At 40.1% G+C, this 19,042-nt stretch overlaps 1 protein-coding gene across 5 annotated transcripts in view; it reads left to right on the top strand.

Moving 5' to 3' along the window:
* ADK (adenosine kinase) overlaps positions 1-19,042 on the top strand; it is a 286,608-nt gene that overhangs the window by 238,882 nt on the left and 28,684 nt on the right. For all 5 annotated transcript variants that reach the window (XM_064145545.1, XM_064145543.1, XM_064145546.1 and 2 more), the window contains 2 exons: positions 363-398; positions 6,832-6,946. In XM_064145545.1, the coding sequence (XP_064001615.1) occupies positions 363-398; positions 6,832-6,946 (151 nt within the window). The remainder of the gene's footprint in view (positions 1-362; positions 399-6,831; positions 6,947-19,042) is intronic.

The raw sequence follows: 19,042 nt of genomic DNA, 5'->3' as shown, positions 1-19,042 counted from the left end.
GCTTGCACCCCACCGAGTGCCATACTAAAATGGAGATATGATACCATTTCAGTTAAAAATACGTCTGGAGGGTGTTTGTCTGGATTTGATGTAGTGCTTTCCTATCAAAGTCCTACCTCCAGAAGTAACTTGTCCTGCATGGTACCTTCTGTATTTGAAGCCGTGAGATGTGTTGACATTGTGGTGTTGCTGGGCCAGGAGGAAGGAGGGAGAAGCTTTTGGTGCGACTATCAGAATCGAACAACTGTATATGGGCGTATTGAGATAATGGTGTAAAAGGAAAAGTAGCTGACTGAGTTTCAAAATGTGTTATTTCTTCATTATCTGGCACTTTATAATTAGCTGCTCTTTTTTTATTTCAGGAAGCTGCCACTTTTGCTAGAGAGCAAGGCTTTGAGGTGAGTTAACCCGCAATTGCACACTAAACAGATCCTAAAGGTTTTTTTTCTTGCTGATAATGAAGTTCTTTTGGACAATGATTGATGTGCTATTATACTCTCCAAGCCTCGCAGCGGTTGCCATGGAAACTTGGCAGTCGTCATGGTTTCTTTGTTCTGCCAGCTCAGTGTTATGACGCACTCTGCTAGGTCTGCACCCAACATCGCCTACAGATGTTATTTATTGAATTTTGAAAAGCCTCTTGGGAAGCCGAGAGGTTGGGCACGGTTTCAAGCTGCCTCTGCAGATATGGGACCTGTCAGTTTGTTCAGTTAAAAAGCTACCTCATTAGCTGCATTACACTCCATAAGGATTCACTGCTAAAGCAGTGGCGAAGCAAGACTAAATAGTGAAATATAACACCGCTTAAATAACTTAAACCCTGCCATATGTGGATTATCATTATGCAAATAGCTTTTAGAAAGGTTGTATGTAAAATTGTGAGGTACTGGTTAATGTAAACTATGCTTCTACAAGCAGCTTCTTTTAGAAGGGGTAGTGTGGAATTTGTGTTTCAAAACATACTCGAGTTGGTGTTTTCCATCTGTGCTCAAAAAATGTACGATCCTTTACTTTCGTGAAGTAAACAATGTTGATTTTACAGTGCTTTCCAGAAATTTTGATTTCATCTTCTTGAGTTACTTATTTGAATAGTATCTCTCATTGGCTGAGTTCAGATAACTTAATCTGGGGAGATACCAGCTATTGGTCTCTTAATACTGAATTCAAATAGGCAGACTTTAAATATTAGAATTACCATGGCCATGGTTGTGACAATTCTGCAGATAGTAAGAGATGTTACTGAAATTTAAATTGCAGAACTAAGCACACAGAAATCCTCTTACATGTTTGTTGGTTTTTTTTTTTTAATTTTCTGCTGGAATAAAACCTACTTTAATTGATTTGTTGGTGGTGTAAAAGAAAAGGTAGGGAGTTTGATGGCTCCACACCCATTTTGCGTAAATAACAGCAGCCACAGTTCAAAGGGCATCGGTTTAAGAACAGAGCACTTCTGTGTGTGGATGGTAGCATAGAAAAGAAAAAAAGAGAAAAGGCTGACACTTTTTGTTCTGTAATTTAAGATTTCTTTATAATGAGACACCAGCAAGTACACCAATGCCATCAGTGTTCGAGATGCTAAAGCTGCGGAGCATCCCATGTTATTTTGTGTTTCCTAAATTCAGGTGACTGCTCTGTAGAAATCAAGACTTCTTACCACGGTCAATTTTCTCTTTTATAATCTATATTGTTAGCATAAAAATACACTTTGAGTTTATTCTATCGAATGAATTTCACAGATTCTTCCAAATATGATATGATGCATAGCAAATTATTGGTACCCTCTGGTACCTAGACAATAAAAAAGAAAGGAAGTAGTGTATTAAGTCTATGCATTCTATATTTTTATTGGCCCCTTGAGCTAAAGACTTTGAATGTGCCTGGTTTAAATTCAGTTCTAGTGACAAACAGCTTTCTGCTGGTGTCTGCTAACTACCGTCATATTAACCTTTCCATTAGTGCTTGCTTAGAGATTTTAGCACAGTTCCTTCTGAGCATCCTAAATCTGCCACATTTGATTACAGCATATCAGTAAAGTGCACAATGATTATGATCTTATCTCTTATTCCCCCCTTGCTTGGCAACGACTCACATGTCAAGTTTACTGACAGAGATGTGTAAAAAATTTGGTAAGTGTCCAGTCTTGTTTTCCCATTGTGCTGTGGAAGCAAAAAGAAATCACACTGCTAATAAAGCATCCTAGCAAAAATGTAAAGAGCTTAAAAATAGCCTCTCCATTAAAAAGAAGAGAAATTTTCAGAAGCCTGTAAAGTTCATTCTGTGACTTATAGTAAGGAAGGAAAACTGGGAGACATGGAAAAGTTAAGGAAAGGACTGGAATGACCCAATAGAAAATCAAGAGAAAGTGAAGAAAAGTTGAATTGCGGCCTGGACAGAATTATTTTTGAAAAAAAATATTCATAAAAATTTTAGCCTTGAGAATCAGTTGTGACTAGGTTCCTTTTTTTATCCCACCCACCCCCGTCATCTCCTTTTCTACCTCCCAATAATTTCAAGTTAATGTGGACTAAGCATGGATTCAGTTCAGTATCTGAAGCAGTTATTGAAAAAATGAAGCAGCGTCAAGTGAACTTCAGGAAGAAATACACCTTTTCTGAAGCAGTAAAGTCGTGTCACAGGCAGGGGAAAACGCTTGCATGAGACAAATCTGTTTTTGCTTTGGAAGAGGAATCCTGTTCAAAGGAATTTTTATGCCTCACCCTACCAAGAGTTAGTATTCCATTGTAATCTTCTGAAATGCAAGGTATATTTGTAAAGCCAGTCATGATATTTGAAGAGCATTATTTCCTTCATTTTATCTCCTGACCAACACTTACCTGTCATAATCAAAAGTAGAACATGACTTCTGCTGCAGCCTCTCCCCACAATGCATCACTATTCTTTTGGTGTGCATTTCGTGTTCTATGACATTGTAAAACTATTAAATAAGTAGCAATATCACTGTCTGTGAAGACAGCACTTCATACTAGTTGCATGTTGCAGTCATCTCCGTAAACCATTGTAAAACCATTGTAATGGTCACAGTTTCTGTCCTGGGGAAGCTCTTGGACTTGGTTCCCTCTGAAGTGGCAGAAAGATTGTTAGCGCCTTTCAACCAGCTGGTTGTAATATGTTTCAAATAACTAAATGATCAGGACAGAGCTTTATGAGACTTTGGGTTTAGTGCTTAATTGCTGTGTATTCTATGTAGGAATTAGGGGGAAAAACATCTACTTTAACATATGACTTAGGGTTCAGTTCTGACTGTCAATCTAAGAAGTAAAATGTAAATGGAGCAGTAGGTATCTAAGAGGTTAGTAGCAGCCTCTGTGCAGAATAACTTTCCCTGCTGGAAGCAAGGGTCTCCTTTGAAGTCTGTATTGGTTGAGGAACCAAATTAGAGTTTTGCTACCCTGGACCAGATTTATGTCTTCCAGTTAAAGAGGTACACTACTCAGGTCCACTCTTTCAAGGAATGTATGCCTGTTTAGGTCAGGGCTGTGATAATGCCCAGCTGTTGCCTATCTGTCCACAAGCAAATATCAGAAGACATATTTTGGCTAGCAGTTTTTCACACACCTCTGTCTGATGCTGGGATGTCCAATGCACTTTCTTCATATGCACATATTCCGCTATTTGCTGGAATGAATGCTGCATGCAGGGCTTTTCAGGTGCTGCATCCATAGCCAAATCATGCATTTGTGAGATTTGTATGGCAGTTTTATTAGATCAAATTGAAGTATATGATTGGATGTGTGTGAGTATCCTGTGAGTTTAGAACACAGTGTAGAAGCTATAGGGCCACAGTCCAGTGCAGTCTTACCATTCAGACTTGTCTGTAAGTACAGGATGTATTAAAAAGTCACACTGAATGTGCAAGCGCAAGTCAGTACTAAACCAAAGATTACTTACTTCAGCTCTTTGAAAATATTCTGGACAGAATCAGGAGCTGACAACGTTTCATGATGTTCACCTGATGGTGAAATGAGGGGCATAGTACCTGCAGATATATATATGATATAAGCTGTATATATTTACATATTAAAAAATGTCATAGTTGAACTGTAGAAGTGCAACGTAGTGATAAGGTGGAGGTACACTGTGCAGGAGTTGAAGTCTCCTCAACACTGAGGTCGCATCTCTTCCATGATACCGGTGCTATTTTACTCTCTTCATTTGAAAAAAATCACTAGAAAAAGTGATTTTGGCTAAAAATGGCCAAATTAATTCTCCAAGAAGATGCTTCTCAGTCTGCACAGAGAGAGGGAGGTCTGGAAACTACTCTGTTTTGAACTTTCTGATTTTTGAAAGATTTGCATTTTTTCACCTAAATACCTTCCTTCTGCTGTAAGATGCTTATTATTCGCTCACTTCTTCCTGATAGTATATGTGATTTTTACTTTCTTTCACTGTCTGCTTTATTTTATCCTTTACTATCATTCTTCACTAATCTTTTTCCTCAAGGTCTTCTTTCCCTCATAAAAGTTTATCTTTATTCTTCCTTAAACTGGAGAAATCATCTTTTGATGGTGCCATTTTCTCCTATTACAACTTCCTCATCTTCCTTTTAAATTCAGAGGAATTGTGCATGTGTATACATTGCACAAATATCTTCAAGCTTCGATTTCTGTGCCTGCTTTGCTCCACTGCAAATGTGCTTAGTGAGGTCACTGGTAGCCACATCCTACTTAACAAAAACTAAACACCTCTCTCCTGTTTCCTTTGATCTCTGTGGTGCTTTATATCATTCTTATAATTCACATATCTCTTAATGATCAAGGCCTGAAATACTTCAAAATTCAGGTGAACCTTCAGAAGCCTCCATCCTACCGAGCTAGAGGGCTGTAATTCTCCATCAGTCCCCTGTTGGACAGCTTGTGCCTCCAGCTGACACCTGCTACAAAAGACAGCTGAAACACACATTCCTTTTTTTATTTCTTCTCCCTCTGGCATCTTTAAGGGACTCCTCACTCATCTTTTGAGAATTAGGGCTCAGGTGGCCCATAATCAGTCCTCAGTCCATGCAGAAGTTTGAGGTTCCTCTGGTAGAGAGTGTTCATTTCTGAAAACTAAGCATGAGCAAGGGAGAAATAAGAGGAACAAGAGTGTAATATATGGCAATGTGTAGCACAAGAGAATTTTGGAAAGGGGTAAAGAGATAACAAACCAAGGGAAATTATTGTAATGTTTGGTGGGGATGCATAAATGACTGGGCTCACTGACTGCCAGAGTAAAGAAAGGTGAAGGGCTTGAAGATCAGCAATATTGTCAAAAATCAGCAAGTAACCGTGACTGAGTAGCATGCAGAGTATGGTTCTGGAAGTGTTTAACTGGCTTGCTGATGACAAATAATCACTCTCTTGTTAAAATCAGCAGCTGCAGTCAAAATGGCACATACTATATCAGAGTTTGAAAATATCTATATGCTGATTTGGGAAGATAAAAATCAGTTTATCAGTAATGTAAGTTAATGTTAACAACTCTGGTAAGTTGTGTGAAATCACTCTGGACGGTTTTATAAATTGTATTTAAAAATGGCTCAGGATTCATTACAAAGAGAACACAAAACAATGCAGAAAGTATTGCTATGTCCCCACCAGATCAGCTGTGTTTCAGTACAGTTGCTTGAACACAACAGCAAAGTGGGAAAAAAAGTAGTGTTATTCAACAGATAAGAATAAAGTAGGAGATGGTAACTAGAACATGGAATAATTGTTCTCTTTTTGACTTTTTCTAGTTAAAAAAGGGTATGAATGATGGCAAGAAATAGGTTAACATATTCCAAAGTTAATTTATGAAACTGACTGACTTGAGGTAAATCTGAGAACAAAAGCTTCCCACAGAGCATTATAAGTGGACGTGATGCTTGTACAAGTGACAGGAATGCTTACAGTTAGGTTAGATTAGATTGAGATTAGAAAGTAAATTTATCTCAGATTAAGTAAATTAGAAATTGAACTACTTGTGTTTCAGGTTGTAGGGCAACTCTGGGCACATGATGAAGGATAATATTCTAATGACAAGTTGCACTGCTAGAGTTTCCTGCATCAAATGAAACATTTCAGAGTTGTTGCTGTCAGAAACACTGGACAGATGAGAGGTTTGGTTGAGTACCCCAGTTTCTCTGTTCCTAGCTACATGCACTGTGGTGTGCAGAAGTCACTTCAAAGCAAAGATTCGTGAAATGGTTTACAGCTTAGCTTTACTTCAGAAAACCAGAGATGTTCTGTGCCCCACTGAATATACATTTCACCCTTTGCTTCCCAGCATCTCAATTTTGCAAGTAGCTAGTGATCAGAGAGCATATTCACCTAGGATCCACATCCCGTAAGGTTCTGCAGTGTACAGGCAGCTTACTTGCTGAAACAGCTGCTGTAAGGAAGTTGGAGAAACAGTATTTGTAATCCTGATGTAGTCAGAGGGATTATAGTACTCTAAAACCTGACTAAATTAGATGAAAATCAGGCTCAGAGTTTATCCCAAGTATTCTCTTACCAATTTTATTTTTAATTTTATGATAGGTAAGGTTAGAATCCAGTCAGCAGCAAAGAAACCCACTAATTGCTCATTAGGAAATGCTCTGTAATTCCTTTGGTAGCTTTGCAGTTTTGCAGCAATTTGAATAGCTGAACTATCATTATCAAGATTAAAAACAATGGTCTCATAGTACTACATAAAGCCCTAGGAGAAGGGTTTATTTTAAAAATCTGCTGGCAATAAATTCTCTTTTATACCTAGCTGTAAGAAAATAAATCTTTGATCTGTTAATAAAATTCTAAGCTCTCACTGCTCTAGTGTATGGGTAACAGGAACTTTCTTTCTCTCTATTAATAGACTGAAGACATTAAAGAGATAGCGCGGAAGACACAAGCCTTGCCAAAGGTGAACACCAAAAGGCAACGAATCGTGGTCTTTACCCAGGGGAAGGATGACACTGTGCTGGCTACAGGTATGCTTTTCAAATAGCCTAGTTAATCAAACTTGTGATTTAACAATCTACAGCTTAAAGAGTAGTCGGAGCACTTGCCTTCTGACGTTAGTCTGCGATTCTCATCTCGTTGCTTTTAATTGTTTTAAGGCTGTGAAGTTCAGTGAAGTAGTATTTCACAGGAATGCCTGAGAATTTACTTCTGAACATCATAAGTTCTCTTTTTTTGGTAACACAGATCTAAAATATTGATCCAGTTGGTTTTACTCAGATCTTTATGACTTGAGATTTTATCTGTGTAGCCATCTTTGCTGCAAACAAGAACACACTATGCCTGCTGAGAACAGCTGGGCAACGGTACAGTATATTTAAACATTTGTGAAGAGGAGGAAGTGAAATCCAGTACTAAGAGAATTGCCAGGCTTTTTTGCTTTGAGCAGAAAGTCTCACTTTAGCTCTTCTCAGCCGTCTGCTCTTTTATTCTCAAAGGAGTATGTGGGGAAGAGGTGTTCCAGCAGGGATATAAGTCATTTGTGCTGTCTGAATTGATGATGTACGACACACAGATTGAAGCATTATAAACATGACTGCCAACCTTTGGACAGTGTCTTTAATTCTGTTCTCCTATGCTTCTGGACTGAATAAAGCTATTAAAAACATGTACCATGGTAAGCCATTTTAGTTGTTCATTCCTTCACAGGATCAGTTATCAGTCAGGGCTGAATTCCTCCTTTGGAAATCAAGTCAAGTTGAGGAAGCTTTGCACTGAGGGACGGGTGCTTATTCATATGATGCTTGCCTGAAAATCAGGATTGGTTTCAGACTGTGACTGCGGGGCTGGGCACAAAGTAGGTATGTCACTGCTATATAGATCATTCCTAGCAGCAGTTTGAACGATTTCTCCAGGAGTTTGCTTCTCCCCCCATTTTGTTAGCTTCAAACTGGTTTAAAGGAAGTAGGAAGCAGTCACAGAGCATTGGGTGGGTGTACCTTACTGAATAATAATGGAAGTGTTGCTTCCAGAAAGCTACCGTGAGTGGCCCAATGGAGGCCCTCCACTTGATAATTCTACAGTTGGCTGAGAAGTAGCAGTATAAAAATGGTTTTATACATGAGCTAGTAATAACAGTAGTGAACCTAAATCTTATATGTAACCCTCCTGTGCTCTTATTTAATTTTCACTGTGTACTTATTCTTCAAACTGGAGTTGTTAACAAATCCATTAATCCTTTCTTTGATATTTTTACAACTGGGAGATTATTTGAGGACTGACACTTGCTAATCTTAGCTGTTTGTTCGCTGTGAAATGAACTCAAATTAGAGAATGCACTTTATATGCGTGATAAATGCAAGATGGATGGAGAGTATATGCAATGGTGTCAGCTACAAAAGCAAACATGACAAATGTTAAGGCAGTTTTGAGCCGTGGGATAAGCTATTCAGCACGCAAGCATAGCTGAATCTCTTTGCTGTGTTGTTATTCATGGCAGCCAAATAAATGTCAATAATAAAAGAGAATTAAAGATTTTCATTTCCCAGAGGCAGTCCTCTAATACAGCTTGATCTTTCATTTCATTTGTAATTCGTTCTCATCTCAGGATGCAATCATTCGCCAGGCTCTGTGTGTCATGCTAAGTCATTTAATAATGATTAAGAACATAAAAATGTTTGGCCTGTGGGGCAATTCTCAAAAGAGATACCAATTTTTTATTGTTTTCCCCCTTTTTCCTTTCTTTGGTGTGGATCATCTTTTACCCACCTCCTTACATTATAATACTAATGAAAGAAGGGAAATACGTCTTTCGATTTAGCATACGATGATAGCATAGAGTATAGAGTGCTGCTAACACACTTGTTTCAACACTGGTTAGGTCTAGTTGTGCTTTGCACCCTGCAGTGAAAAGCATAAAAAGTTTCTGAATGATCTTTGGACAGATTCCTCATTTAGGAGTGGTTACCAGTATAAAACTAGTTGTTTTTTTTCCTAAGGTACAAAAGAGTACTTTTTTTAAGTGTGGTTGTTTATCCTGCCTTTCTGAGAAAGCAGTGCTGTCACCAAGAGTTTGTGCCTACTTTAAAATAGTACTTGCAAAATCAGCTTGAGTGTGCTTATTGGTACCTTCTGCTTTGCCCAAGTTAATAGTAAGAAGAACAATATGTTTCTTTTTGGGGAGTCAGTAGTAACTCAACCAGAGGGGATAAATGTCCAGGCAAAGAACACTCTTTTGTCCCTTCTACTACTCCCTTTAACCGTCCTTCAAGGAGAAATTAGCCTTTGTGGGGTTTTGTTCCTCCTCTCCTTACTTATTTTCCTCAAGGAAAGGTCTCTGTTCTCTGGCAGCAACGCAGCACAGCACTACTGTGAGCCATTTTTTGTAGAAGTAAATGGCTTGGATCGGGCTGCAGTCTATGAAAAGACACAGCCAGATGGTCAACTCCCTCTTCTTTCTCTTTCCTCTGCCCACGCAATGGCAGATGAGATAGGCAACACCTAGGATGTAAGAGCATCCTTAACAGAGCTCGGTTTCCTCTCTCAAAGCCTCTGCCTACTGTTCAGGACAAGGTAGCCATGGGGCTAGATTGAGAGGGGCTGGTTTATGAGGGGAAGTGTGTACCTCTTTGATGTGTAGATTGAATGAGGAATCAGATCATTAAAATAATAAGGGGATGCAGTTCTAGCTTTGGCTAGAAGGAGAGGAAATAATGTGGATAAAAGCGGTTGTTACAGGTTGCCAGCTTATTTGGAGAAGGGCACAGAATGATGTGTGCTGGAAATTAGATTAATTAGATGTGGAATTTCCTTTTTCTGTCTTTCTTTTTTCTTTCTGTGAGACGAAGAAGGCCAGATACAGCTAGTTATTACATGTGGAAAGGACTGTGGCAACAGTTGTTGATTCCTTGGCATTCCAGAGAATTGAAGTATCTGAGGAGTAAAGAGTAGGGAAGAAAGGCACAGTTTGTTACCAAAAGGAAAGAAAGATCAACCAACAAGTTCTGAAAGTATAGCTGAGATAAACTAAGGCAGCTGAAGTGTCTACTTCTTCCACAAATTTGGCCCAGCCATACTACAAAGATGCAGAGGTGTTTGGTCACCTTAGGAATTGCTGCAGTTTACACCACATTGTTTTAATGCTCACCAAAGCCACTGTTGGCTTTCCTCAAACCAAACATGAGCTGTGGGCACTCAAGCATGGACTGATGAGCAACCTGGAGGTCTCTGCAACTGGAGCAAATCACAAAACCAATGAGAACCGATAGCTGTGTCAGCAATCCCAGTCTAAGGCATTTCCATCTGTCAGTCCACTTTCTCTGACTGCCTGAATTATTAGTGTCCTCAGAGGAAAAATGCCTATCTCTGAATCATGGAGCACATTGGGTCTTTCTACTGTCTGTTTGCATCTCCTCCGTCACAGCACTCCAGCCCCAAGGCCCCTTTTCTCTCCCCTTCCTTCCTGTTCTCTGTCAGTAGGAATAATTGAAAGGAAAAGGCAAGCACAAATTCAAGCTGAGTGTGATCACTGTGTTTTATAGGGAAGGAAAGAAGTGTTTAGGATTGGCACACAGGAGCTGTGGCAGATGAACTGTTGGCTAAGCTAACTGTCAGCTTCTAATATGACTTCTCAGAGCATGTGTAAATGATTGTTGTCTGAAGTTTTCCTCTTCGTGTGATGAAATCATAGACTGGCTTGATTTGGAAAGGACCTTTAAACGTAATATAGTCCAGCTCCACTGCAGTGAGCAGGGACATCTTCAGCTTGATCAGCTCGCTCAAAGGCTGGGGCAGCCTCACCTCGAATGTTTCCAGGAATGAGGCATCCACCACCTTTTTGGCAGCTTGAGCTGCATTTTTTGGTTGAATTTTTTGGTTTAACCAAAGAGCTTAAAGGCACTGGGACTGCATTAATGTTCACAAAGATGTAAAGGGGAGGCGGCAGGAGAACAGAGCCAGGCTTTTCTCAGTGATAGATGATAGGTCAAGGGACAGCGGGCGCAAGCTGGAGTGTAGCAGGTTCCATGTACATGTAAGGAAAACCTTCTTCTCTGTGTGGTGAAGGAGGACTGGAACAGGCTGCCCAGAGAGGTTGTGGAGTCTCATTCTCTGGAGACAATCAAAACCTGCCTGGATGTGTTCCTGTATGACCTACTCAGGGTGATCCTGCTCTGTCAGAGGGCTTGGACTAGATAATCTTGTGAGGTCCCTTCCAACCCCTGGCATTCTGTGCTTCTCAGTGAGCCTGAGAATTTGCCTTGACAAGCCCAGTTATTTTCTCTAGCATCAGAATGCAAAAAGATAAAACTGTCTTGAAAAAAAGCACCCTGTGAGAGATACCTGTGGCAAAACCTGTCAGTAGAGAGGATTATGGTTGGGGAAGCATGCTGGTAATCAAAAATAGGATCTAGGGACTTGCTTACCAGAAAACCTCATTCGAGGAATATATTGGGTTAGTTCCCTGCGTGCATGCTCCTCGTCCATACCAGGAATTGCTTAGCTATCAAGCCTCTGATCCCACTACCACAGCCTTCTTCCACCGTACCATTCCTCTCAGGCTTGAAACGCTGGATTTTACTGAGGTTTCCTGATACTAAGGGATACATTAATTTCATGTTTCAATAATTTTCCTGTAACCACAAAAAAATGCATCTGTGGAGAAAGCAGGGGGAGTTAAGGAGCACATTCAGTCTCCCGATTTCAGCAGCTGGAGCTGTTAAGAAAGGCACCAAAAATCACCAGCTCTGACAAGAACATGTATGTCGTATCACTGTGTGTGCTGTAACATGTGTCAGAATCCAATGCTGTGAAAGCTATCCCTTTTACAGAGTTGCTCATAACATTTTAAACCTAATTACTTTTAGTCAGATACATTTTATGACTAGTCTTGGCCCTGAGGGAAATCTCTGGAAAGTCTTACCAAAATCAGTTCAGCAGTGGAAAAACAAACTTTTATATTGAAATATTTGCATAATTCAGAACCAGCTGAAGCTACAAACTTTAAACTTGGCTTCTTTTATAGCTTTAATAGAGGAAAGAAAAACAATCCAGATTTAAAGAAAATCACTTCATCATTTTTTCAGTTATGAATGATGAAATCTGGCATGTTCAGGCTTGAGTACAGATTTTTCCATTCTTTTTCCCCCACAGTGCTTGCAAGACCACCTTTTTTGGGGCACATTTGGAAAAACCTCATTTGTTAGAATATGGCAGTAAAAATGAGTATTTGAAGGATTCAAGCATTAAAGCCACCTCTGTTAGGGCTTACTAAACACTTAGATCTTTTTCAGGTTTTTTGATACATTACTTGAGATATTTCTTAGGAAATGTGCTGCAGTGTTGGCAAATGAGGTAAAATGAGAATGGTCCCACTTGACAATTTCTTAGTGCACCTACCATATAGCACTCAGTGAAATAGTTTTGTGCATCTCTAATTGTTATTGTTGATATGTAATCTGTTCCAGATTAATACTTTGCCACAAAAATTGCAACTTTATCAAAGTTGGGAGTCTGTCTACCAAGCTTTCAATGCTGGTGTAATACTAGGCATTTGCCCCTACCTGTTATTCTGAAACAGAGCACTGAGTGAAGTGAATGGTGGAATCACCCAGTACAGCCACTCTCAAGGTTAATGCATGCAGATATGTTCACAAATTGAAAGTTTGTGCTTGGATGGATCAAAACCTGATCATAGACTCATAGAATCAACCAGGTTGGAAGAGACCTTCAAGATCATTCAGTCCAACCTATCACCCAGCCCTTTCTAGTCAACTAGACATTAACACTAAGTGTCATCCAGTCTTTTCTTAACACCTCCAGGGACAGCAACTCCACCACTTCCCTGGGCAGCCCATTCCAATGATCTAAATTAAAGTAATGACAACAGCATGGATAATATGCTTGTATGAAGCCTCTTTCATTTTGTAAGTATATGTCAGGTCTTAAATATGTTTTGAGAATTTTCCAACCATTTGTTTTAGGAGAGTAAAAATTGTGGAAACTGGTTCTTAAGTTGTAACTGTGTGTGCTTTTGGTGGGAGTAAGAAGGACTGATGTTCAAGCGTGCAGCCTACTCTAAGTGGAGGTCAGTAGGTTTTCTTTGGCAGCTTGTGCTGCAATCATAGACCGACGTGTTGCCTTGTAAGTCTATCCATAAAACATGGAAGTATTTATTGCTGTTGCCACTGCTGACATTTTATGGTGGGCCTGTTTGCAGCTCCTCTTGCTGTAAGTTACTGAGTGCTGTGTCGTCTTCTCTAAGCGTGAAGAAAAAGTGGTGGGTGTTTTTTTACTTACTTACAGCTCTAAAGGTTAGCCTTCCAGACAGGAAAACCTTGACTAGTTCTTTTTATCAGCCAGCTTTCCTAGTTGTTTGCATAAACAAAAGCAGCAGTTTGGACCTGTGAGTACAGTGGCTGAGTGTGCTCTCTTTGTCACAGGTTTACACACTTTCAGTCTTTCCATTTATATTGACAAATAGAAAAGTTAAAAGAATTAGAAATGGACTAAGGAAAAAAGGAAACTTCAGTCCTGTAATAGCGTAACAAATGAGCCAGAAAGCCCTTGAAAATTATTTTAGTTTAGTTGTGGTTTAGGAAACCACAAAACCTAAATTAACAATGAACATTTGTTGATAGGGAGTCATAAATAGCAAAGCTGGAAATACCATTTTGTAAGTGAGACCATTCATGCTTTCATACTGTGTGGGAGAGGAGGTCTGAGCATTTCATTATTCAAACCTAAGCTCCTGGGTACCGGCTGGTATCTTGACTGGACTTGGGTGTATCAACTGTTGAATCTCAAAGAAGGCCAAGAAGGCCTATACATTTGTGTATACATCTCATATATATATGCTTCTGTAATGTCATACCGACTGAAGAAAAGGATGCTTCTTCTAGTGCAAAGTGTTAATGCACTAGTTTAGCCCAGAAACTGAGAGCGAAGCATGAATAGTCACTAGGAAGAAAGAATTCTCAAGGCAAAACTGCGCCTCTTGTTCAGCCTAGCTCAAATTTCAGGTACTGCAATGAATTTACCACCTGACAGTCCTTTAAGCTGTGAAAAGGGCATGTTTGTTGAAGGCTAGGCAGCATTTCCACTTGTGCAGAAGAATCTCAGTATTTGTTTCTCAAATAAAGATGCGTGCAATCTTACCATGAGTCTTGCAATTGTCCTTGGAGGCATAGATCTTAATGTACAACTGCAGCGCTCCGGCAGTAGGCGTGGCGTGACGATGGAGGCGGAAGGTCTGTCTTGCTTGGCTCTGGAGAGCAGGGGTGAATGCCTGCACAGCAAGCCGATCCAGGTGCCATTAAATCCCAGAAGGACTCTTGTTCAGGGAAGAAGGTACCTTAGACTACTGTAGCTTAACTTTTTTTTTTTTTTTGAGAAATCAGCCCTTGCCTGTGGTGTTACTCCTCACTTAGAGCATCCACAGAGAATTAACGTGCCATCAGCTTCTGATGCTTCCTGTATACACGGATGTTATACTTCAAACCTGGCACCATTTTGCTGGTGACTCAGGGCAACTGGGAGGTGGTTCTCACAGCAAAACATTACACTGTCACAATATCATTCTGATTGATCAAACCACAAGGCAACAGAGCTACTACCTGTGATCCAGCCACAGAGGCTGTAGCTCCAGAGTTGTAAGGGAAGTTGCTCCAGCTGGTGATATTGTAGAATTATGTCTGCAGCATCTCCTCTGCTGAAAACCAGGAGTTTTGTCATAGAACTGTAGTAAAAGAATGATGAGACAGCAGAATTGGTCATTCAGTTATTAGGAAGCACCAGATCTAATGACAGCCTTCTAAATTTCCTGTGCCCTTCTCAGGCATACATCTAATTGGTGCAACTTTGTTGTGCAGATTGCCCCATTTTCTGGAAATGGTCTGCCCCTCTCTATGGGTACCAAACAGGAGATTCTGATGAGCTTTATTTTTTCTACAGCTACACTGTTGGCAGTCTAAATGTATCGTTCTAACTTTGTAAGCAAACTGAAAAAGACTTCCAAAACTACATCTAAAATAATTACCCTATGAACTTTTAATTAAAGTTCAACATCTTCTTTAATATACAGGCATTCTGCGTTGCTGCAGTGTTCAGTAGCGGATGCTGCCCATTTCTCCTTTAAAGTCTGTGCTTTAAGGAGTCAAAATCTGAAACCTATGTGGTAGAGGTTTGTTTCTCACCTCCCAGCACTTAGGTTCAGGTCATACCAATAGGGTGGCTACTTCCCAAAGACAGTCAGGATTTTTTTTGCTAAGAATTTTTAAGACATTTGATTTCTCTTTACCCTACTTTCATGTTATTTTTCTTCATTGTAAGAAATTAAACATGTAGCTTGTTCAGCAAGTTTCATAATGAATCAATAAATTGTTGGCTTCACTTTTTTTTGCTGAGGAGATGGGGGAGGATCAATGGCTGTATTGCCCTGGGTCATGATCAATACTTTTAATAAAACTTCCCTTTTTTTGCTTTTCTTTTTTTTCCCCTTGCCTTTGTACCATTGTATGGTTTTGCTTTTATTAATGATCTTTTTCTTTAGTTTCAGACCATTAATGGTTTTCAGATAATGTCATACTGCCCAAGGTCAAGGCCACTCCACTTACTGGTGATTAAATCTGTTGGATGGGCTTAGGTGTGTTAAGATACATAGGATTCTGAAGCACTGCTTTTTAAAACTAAACAAAATCTCAATCCTCTGGGAGGATGGCACATTAAGGGGTTTTTTCCCCTCATTTCCTTCTTGAATAACTAACAGTTGTCTTGCTTATGTGTCTCGTATTGGCGCTACCATCACAAGTAACTACCGAGGCCTTGGCTGCTCGTCAGTTAACGACGTTAAATGTTCCGTATCGAGTTTTATAATGGCATATTGCTCATCCTGAAGAGCCAGTTTGCAGTAGGATGACATAGCTCTTGTCCATTGCTGAAACTCTGGATGGAAGGGTAGCAGCTTATCCAAGTGTGTGTTGCCAGCTGGAGTACTTGCAGAGAATATGGTATTACTGTCTTTGAGGCTTGACCCAGTGTCATTTGAAATCAATTGAAAGATCTCATTAACTTCATTGAATATCGATTATGGTCACGGAGGACTTTAAACATTCATGAATATGAATGGTTTGTACTGATCCATATGTCTTTTTTTCTGCTGTGCCTTGTCTGCAGTCATCAATTCAGTTTTTGTAGTCTACCTCGAGGTTATACAAAGAGTGAACTTCATGTACGCTGAGAGATTTGATGACACGTTTTACCTTAAGGTGTCTTCTCTCTTGCCTGTTACAAAGGAGGTGCATAAAGAAGTGCACCCTTTGACCACTGGCACCTAGGCAGAATCTCTGCTGCAGAAGATCTTTTTTTCCATTGTTTTGGCAGTTAGTCTTTTTCTATTAGGCAGTGGCTGACTTCATATCGAGTCATCAGAGGGGAGTCTGAACAGCAGAATCTCTGCTCAGAAAGTACCCTACAGACTTGGATACCCTATCATCTTTAATTTAGAGATGTTATTGCCCATCTTGTGATTAGAGCTGAATGAATGTTGTAGAGAAGTTTAAATGGTAGCTATCCATGTTATGCTTGTGCAATAAATCATGGAACTTATGTTTTCAAGCCTCTAATCTTCACCTGCTCAAACAGTCACTGTAAAATAATTGTACAGAATGGAAAGAGAGTAAAGTGTGGGTATGTGTGGTGACCCTGGATGAAAATTAACTGCAAGAACCGACCCTTTGATTAGAAGTTTCTCTGCTGAAGCATCCAGTTGCAAGCAATAGAAGTTGTGGGAAATAGGTGGATAAGTAGAAGACAAATCCTTAGCTCCGGGAGGAACAGAGCAGATGCTGGCTGGTGGAAAAAGTGGACAAGGCAGAGGTTTGAACAGGTCCTGCTTCACCTGACTTTGGAGAGTTGGGTTTCGTTTTGTGTAAGTCAACAAAACACCTGGAGTTGACACTGCAGGGGAAGTAAAGTTAATGTGAGTCATCAGAACAGTTGTCTGAAAGTGGAACTGCGAGGTTTTGGGATTGATTGGGCGCAGTGCTTTCCATGGGGGTTTTTACAGGTAAAGCTAATGGGAAACTTTTTAAATGCCACATCTGAAAAGTAGAGTGTGCACATGAGACGTGTACAGGGGATCTGGCCTTGGCACACCTGAGCATAATGCAGAGTATCAAGTGGCAGTTTTGATACACGTCTCTGGATGCCACAAGAATAATGTGCATGTCGTCGATCCCATTCGAATGACAGTAGCAGAGCTGAGTTGGAGTATGTACATCCAGAAGATTTAGTGAATACAGTCAACATGGACTATTGTTATGCCATTAGGTCTTGGCTGTACCCAGAGAAGGACATAATGCTCACGTTTGTTTCATACTTTGCTCAAAGGAAATACAGAATCCTCTGAAATCAAATTGAAAGTTTGGAAGGCTGCTTACTTGATTTTGTTTGCTGTAGTCTGCTACCCCATGCCTCCCACAGCCTTCTTAATCCATCCTGATTCCTCTGCCTGCCCTAGCTATTAGCAGTCAAAACTAAGTCAGAGAAGAGTCTGTGGACCCAAATATTTATGCCCCTTGTAATCTGACACTGTGATGTTGTACTGTGAACCTGAAAAGATGCCAGGCCATGTATTGTGACTAATAGCAGTTGATGACAAATGAGACTGCAGAGCTCTGATCCAATTGTTGGCTTTATAAATTTGATAATAAGCACATTTCCTGATAGAATGTAAGAGTGCAATAAACTATGCATGCCCTCTCTTTTCTCCCCACCTGTCCAACTGCAGAGTGCTGTTTGTACAGTATATTGTTGCTGACAACTGACTAAGAAGTTTTAGGAGCAGTTGGCTATCAAATGATGGCAAATTTAAAGGTTATGCAAATCCTGCCAGTACAGCCCAGCTTGTTTCAGACCTCTTCTCTTTATTATCATATCAATTGAGTCAGCTCATAGTAGACAAAGCAAGGTTATGGGAACCACCTAGAGCATCATGCACCATTAAACATCAATGCAGCATACATGAATATCGGCAACAACGATCTTATTAACAGAGGGTATAACGGAAGGCAATAACAGCTTTCTTAGCCACTTCATTGTAAAAAGTTTAATAACCTAATACTTGCATTATTTATCAACAGCACATTGCTCAAAAATCATGCATTGTGGTGGATTGGATTACAGCTCCTATCACCCACTGTAAATTACTGCAAAACGATGAAAATCCATTTGTGAGCTTTTAAACACTGTAGTTAGTGGAATGATAAAAAGCCATTTTCTTCTACTCTCTGGTGTCTCAAGGAATATAAGTATGTACTTTTTGCTCTGATATTTTATGTTTGTCTGAAACCAAATCTAAAAAATGAAATATTTGGGGGGTGGGGGTTTTGTTTCCTGCTCAACTTGACATCTTCAGCATTTCAGAAATCAAAGCATAGTTGTTCTGTGTGAGAAGTGAACTTTGTGTGTGCAACCAAAACAGGTGTTAGAAGTTCACACTGGGGTATGTACTGTGCTTTAGCTTCTGGTGTCGTCGCTGCACTGGTATGGAAGATGAGAGCCTGTGAAGCTGTGATCTCAAATGGCTTAGGGAAATTAATACAGAAATGAAACCCTGATAGAAATTGGTGATAATGACAAATGAGGTTTGGATATATAAGGCCAGACAAGCTGCTGGGCTAGTGTTGGAGGATACCCCTTGTTGGAATTAGATAAATTGGCAGGGAGTAACAGCGCTTCTCTTCGTGGATGCCGAGGACACTGGTGGATTTCCTGGGTTGGGTCAACAAGGAACCAGAGGCCTGTTCATAAAAGGTAAGAACTCCATGAGGAAAGCACTGCTCTTCCCATTTCAGCCTGGATGTGCAAAATGTGCAGGCATTTAGAAGTCAACTCAGAAAAAGGCAATAAGAGACTGAGTAAAACCATGTATGCTCAAAGTTTGAGTGGGGCAAGTGCATTCAGCAGAGAATTCTGCTCCAAACAGGAGCTCTCAAGGAGTTTAGTTCCTTCCTGGTGCCTTCTTCTCCCACCTCTGCTGCCACTAGGTTGCAGCTCTTGGACTAGATTTGTGTTCGTATGGCATGGAAATCCAAATTGTGCTGGAATCATTGACTGCAATCAGCCTCCGA

The sequence above is a fragment of the Pogoniulus pusillus genome, chromosome 6 (assembly GCF_015220805.1).
Source record: "Pogoniulus pusillus isolate bPogPus1 chromosome 6, bPogPus1.pri, whole genome shotgun sequence".
Lineage (NCBI taxonomy): Eukaryota > Metazoa > Chordata > Aves > Piciformes > Lybiidae > Pogoniulus > Pogoniulus pusillus.
The sequence above is the reverse complement of the archived record's forward strand: the minus strand, read 5'-3'. Positions and strand labels throughout refer to the sequence as shown.